General features: G+C 47.6%; 1 protein-coding gene across 1 annotated transcript; it reads right to left on the bottom strand.

Annotated features, from left to right (window-relative positions):
- Positions 1–222: 222 nt before the first annotated feature.
- Positions 223–4667, bottom strand: SOX17 (SRY-box transcription factor 17). Its single transcript, XM_034429780.3, has 2 exons — positions 4188–4667; positions 223–3124 (listed from the first exon to the last, which is right to left on the bottom strand). Exons 1-2 carry the CDS (start codon positions 4483–4485, stop codon positions 2265–2267), a joined length of 1158 nt encoding a protein of 385 aa, XP_034285671.2. The 5' UTR covers positions 4486–4667; the 3' UTR covers positions 223–2264.
- Between the last annotated feature and the right edge of the window lie 773 nt (positions 4668–5440).

The following is a 5440-nucleotide window of genomic DNA, read 5'->3' as shown; positions in this document are numbered from 1 at the left end:
TTCAGGGAAATGGCTATTCATATTTTAGGGAGTAATTCCTCAATTTAGATCCAAAAGGTCAGGGTTCAAATTCAGAGAGAGAGTGAAAGGGAGAGGAAGTAGAAGAGGGGGAGATTTGAGATGGAATCTCAAATCCTCCAGATGTCCTTGGGGGAAATATGCGTAAAATGGGATTGATTAGAGCTTTTCCCAGTACTAAAATAAAAGACAAGACACTTGGAATTGAAAAAGTTAATCATGTTTATTACAAAATTTAAATCCTGATCAATGGAACATACTCCTGAGTAAGTCTTCATACTCAGGTTACAGGCAACGAGATGGGAAATTACTTATCTGCATATCCACAGGTTTACTACACAAATATTGTATAATCTCAATCTTGCTCTTTGAGGGTTTGTGTTACCAGGATTTATTTGTTTGCTGCAAGGCAGACTCCAACCCATATCCATCACAATACATTCTACCTGCCTTTGTTTTCTACGTTGAAAGGAAATATGCATCATATTCATACTCTTTTTATAAAGGGATACAGATATGGACCAAAATCAGAAAAATTCTGTACTTTTAATAGCAAGTATTACTGTAGTGCTACTGCCAACAGGTACAAAATAAGAGGATATCAATATAAAAGGCTCCTGCCCTTCCCTTCCTCTGACACATGATCCAGTTTTTTTTATGACTGCTATCAATTTAGGATGGCTGAATTTGCTTGTTTTCTTCTGAACGATACTGTCTTAGCAAATTCTCAACAGCATTTTCATTTGGTTCAGTTGACTATACTCTAGGTAATGCCCTACTTAAGAGGGCAACAAGATTTTCTACATCTTGGCCCCTCCATATATTTTTTTTTCTGATAATCTTTTTAAATTTTTGGCACATATATATATATTTGCATCAATTGCAACAATTCATTACCTGATTAGAGCTGCAAAACATCGAGACACCAGGTTTTCTCTTAGTTGCTATCCCAATTTTTGCTGATTCTTGGCTCTGGTAGTCCTAAATTGATGATATTAAGTGTGAACAGTTCAGCTTATTAAAGTGAGAGTCAAGCAGTAGTATAGTGGTCAAATACTCAACTTGCACCCATTTACTGCAATCCTAAACAACTCAGGATTGTAATCTCCTTAGATACTAAAGTCAAAGACTTTTCTGTAGGGAGCAAGGTATACAAATTCTATTTCTTGGAATAGAACCGAGAAACAGCACATTTAATTACATTTAATTTGCTCAAATTAATACTAATAATAGGCATTAAATGCACATCAGATTTAAAACACACCTTCTAAGGCTAAGAAGACTTTGGCAGGCTATGAACCTTTGGAGAATATTGTGAGGGAAGGTGACTCTTTATTTAAACTAACTTTCCCAACACCTACTATCAGTAGGTGACATTTACTGGAACGAAGCATGTTCAAACACTAGATCTAAGCCAGGCAAAAGCATTCATGTTTTCTCGTCTGATTATCTTTGGGATCCTTTCAGTATTTACTGCTTGGAATGCTTTCCGGGTAAGAAAATGAGGCCAAAGGGTTGAAAACTATTGAAAATCGCTAGGGAGTTTGTTAGGTCTCACTTCACACTAGACTAGAGTATTATGGAATCTACCTCCTGACCCCACCCATGTAATCGGCCTCTCGCAAGCACACTGGCCCAGGGAAACCACAACAGATGTTGTGGGGTCTCCTTTATGGGGAAGCCATTCCAGGAGCTCAGCTGGGACCTTCTAGTTTCAAGATTACCCAGCCACATTAAGGCCCACCGCAACTGATTTGGATTTTATGAGAATATTGTATTGTGATGTGCAAAGCAAAATTGTAAAGTTGTGTGTGCAAAGTTAGCGGGGCTTACTCAACCATTCATGGCATGTTATTTTCTGAGGTAAAATCTCTGAAGAATGAGACAACTGCACAACACCCTGGTGTAAAAACCACCTGAAGGTTTCTTGGGGAGGGGGGCAGGTTTGTTTTTTATTGCCAAGCTGTTCCAAGTCAAACTTTAATCGGGGTGCTTTAGTCCAAGCCCAACACATTCTGTACAAAACCTGAACAAGGCAACATATGCCTGTATTCCCGCGAAGTGAGACTCCTGCAAGAACAAGCCTCGCGGCCTCTGGACGTGCCGGTTTTCAGAAACTCGGGAGCTCCTTCCCTCTCTGTTTCCATAAACGGCCATTAGAGAAGCGCAGTCAATAAATTACAATAAATAGTATTTAGCGGGGTCCACCTGTCCCGCCCTCATCACCCGCCTGGAGACGTTGGGACTCACAACTCGGGATACGTTCCGGCCCCACCCGCGGCCGCGCAGTAATAGGCAGCGGCGTTGGCGTCCGGGCCTTCGTGGCTCCCATAGGGGAGCCCCAGGTCGCCCGGGCGGCAGGTGAAGGGCAGGTACTGCTCAAACTCGGCGCGGTCCACATCTGCCAGCAAGTCCACGTCGTGCGGGGGCAGCTGCTCGAGCCCCGCGGGGGCCTCCGCTCGGCGACGGGGTGGCTGCGGCTGCTGCTGAGCGTGGTCCGGGGCGGGCGAGGAAGGGTAGGAGGCCAAGGGCACCGGGAAGCGACTACGGAAAAGGCTGACGCCGACATTGGGGCTACCGCCGTTGTTGCCGTGGCCGCCGGCAGGGACGCCGTTGCACGGATACTCGGACCCGGGCGGCGTCGGGTAGCCGTAGGGGCCCAGCAGGCAGCCGCCTTCCTCCGGGTGGGGTGGCGGGAAAAAAACAGGTTCTGCGCAGGCGCCCCCCTGGGATTCGGGCTCCGGAGTAGGCAGGCTGTAGTTCCCGAAATGGGTGCCCAAAGCCGACAGCGGGAGAGGCGCGCAGTCCCGGTAATGGAAGCTTCCGCCGGCGTAATTCGGTTGCTCTGCGTAAGAAAGACCGAGCCCCTCGCAGCTGCCTCCATTTCCCGCCTCTCCGGGCAGGCCCAACTGGTGATGCTGAACTGGAAGGAAGCCGCTCCCACCGTCCACTGCGCCGTCGTTGCGTTTAAGGCGCTTGACTTGCTTCCTGCGCCTCGGCCGGTACTTGTAGTGGGGGTGGTCCCGCATATGCTGCAGTCGCAGCCGCTCCGCCTCCTCTACAAAGGGGCGCTTCTCCTCCTGGGTCAGCGCCCGCCACGACTGTCCTGTTCAAGGCAAAGGAGAAATCGGGAGTGAGCGGAAACCGATGGCCAAGCTGTGACTGGGCTCGTGGGTGGTGGTGGGGAATTCACTGCTTTTGCCGGAGAGTCGCTTTCCCACCCAGACCCACCTTTCTTAGGGAAGGTGGTGGTTTATGGCAGGCGTCTCCAACCTTGGCAACTTTAAGCCTGGAAAACTCCCAGAATTGAAGAGTTGAAGTCCGCCAGGCTTAAAGTTGCCAAGGTTGGAGACCCCTGGTTTATGGCACGACTAGCTAACTTGTGGCCTCTTCCTCTACCAAGGAAGCGACTGTTTTCATCTGCCATTGGGTCCCCTTTCGATCCCGCCCAGCTGCGGCCCGCAGTATGTGGAAAGTAAGCGAAAAACCCCAGGAAGAAGCTACCAAAGAAAAGCCGATAACCGCAAGGCGTCGTTGTTTATAGAACTTTTTTTTTGAGTTCGTGGCAGTAACTAATAAACCGTTTTCTTGGAATCACCCGATTGTCATTGCGCCGCTAGAAGAGCAGTGACCAGCAATGGCCGGGTGCAGCTGGAGTTAGATTCTTCCATTCGCCCCGTTCTGGTTCTTCCAATGGCCCGTCTGTTAACGAGCTGCGGGGCAATGAAATCTTATATCTTTAGCGGAGTATGAGAAGGCTGCCGAGGATTTTGCCCGCCTATTGGGAGAGTGAGGCAATTTCCAGAAAATTTAAGTGTTTTCCTAAAAGCTTGCCGGAGAAATCATCGTCGATTCAGGGAATTAAATCCCCTGGATTAGCGTCGGATTGCGCAACGGTCTGTAAAAAAAATCACAAACGAGTCTATTGGGTCACGAGCCTGCTGCTTTAGTTCCTTTACAAAAGTTGCCGTAGTCTCATTTCCGAAGACAACAGGGGTTATTCCGCGACGGGCTGGCACATAGAAAAGTAATACTGCGCAATATTTGGATGGCATATAAATACTGCGCAATATTTGGATGACATGGCATATAAAAAAGGAATACTGCGCAGTATTTCTCAGCCTCCTTTCCCAGCAATCGACCGCTCCGCCGACGCCTATTGGACTTACCCAGCATCTTGCTAAGCTCCGCGTTGTGCAGATCTGGATTCTGCTGCGCCAGCCGCTTGCGTTCGTCCTTGGCCCAGACCATGAAAGCGTTCATGGGGCGGCGAATGCGGGTCTCCCCTTTGGCCCGGCCCGAGGCTCCCTGCTGTACTTGATCGGCTGCCGCTTCGCCTTTGCCTTTGCCATCGGTTAAGGGGCTGAGCGATTCTGCCCACTGACACTGCATCATGACGGAAGGGAGAGAGGACCGTCCTTGCGCCTGGTCGTCGCTACTGGCGTATCCAGCATCGGGGCTGCTCATTTCCACAGAGCTCCACCGGCCCGGCCAGTGTCGGGCCCCTCTGGGTGCCTCCAGAAGGCGAGCAGCCGAGCGAGTTAGTAGTTCTTCCGCCTCGCCGTTCGCTGCAAATAAAGCTTGGAAGCGCCTCTGATGCAAGCCTAGAGCTCCGACAGTCCTTGAGTAGCTGGCGGCTGTCACCGCGCGGCTCCGTTTAAACTGAGCAATAGCCAATCGGACGGCGTGGGTGTGGCCAAAGAGTCTGAGCGAGCGAGGAAAGGACCAGTTTTATCTGCAATTCACCTGTATGGGATTGAGCCAGAAATAACCTTTTTCACCGAGGAGTGGATTTTTCCATGACCTGAGTCTACGTGGAAGTAAATTCCATTGAGATCAATGGGATCTACTTTCAAGTAAGTAAGAGACTCGAAAATGACTTATTAGAGCTGACAAAAGAAAAGGGAAAATTAAAAGTTTATCCGTGAAAATATGTTTGTTTGTTCGTGTTAGATAGTTTGCTTCTACGTGCACGGAGGGAAGATTAAGCACTTTCGACCTCTTTCGACCGTTTCCTGTCTGTTGGACCGCGTTTCCCAGACAGGATATGTTCTAACAAATACCATATAAGCAATTCTATTTTAAGAACTGGCTTATGGACTAATTACTTTTTAGATATTGCTTTCTTTATAAACATTGCGGTCGCGTTTAATAATTTGTATGTTGTTAGTATGCATATTGACATTTTGGAATATTCTCATACGATAAATATGGCAATTACTGTAAACAAATTTACTATGGTAATTCTATTTGTAAAAGTATTGATTTAATCTGTTTGCTTCTTTAATTGTTGTTAATTCTGATTATTCCAGCACAGGAATTCGTTCTAGGTTGAAGCAAGTCTAAACGAGCAAGATGGCGTGATGCGTTGTCACAATTAAGACACAAAGTGAAAGGGGTTTTAGCACATGCATTTACTTTT

This window comes from Pantherophis guttatus, chromosome 3 (assembly GCF_059756535.1).
Source record: "Pantherophis guttatus breed Tessera chromosome 3, ASM5975653v1, whole genome shotgun sequence".
NCBI lineage: Eukaryota > Metazoa > Chordata > Lepidosauria > Squamata > Colubridae > Pantherophis > Pantherophis guttatus.
Note: the sequence above shows the minus strand (reverse complement) of the source record. Positions and strands in the feature narration are given on the sequence as shown.

What these genes read in the sequence shown, in the direction of transcription:
- SOX17 (XM_034429780.3), bottom strand. Translation starts at nt 4,485, where the DNA reads ATGAGCAGCCCCGATGCTGGATACGCCAGTAGCGACGACCAGGCGCAA. An exon ending in GGAGCTTAGCAAGATGCTGG is followed by an intron (nt 3,125 to 4,187) that starts GTAAGTCCAATA and finishes TGCCTTGAACAG; the next exon opens with GACAGTCGTGGCGGGCGCTG.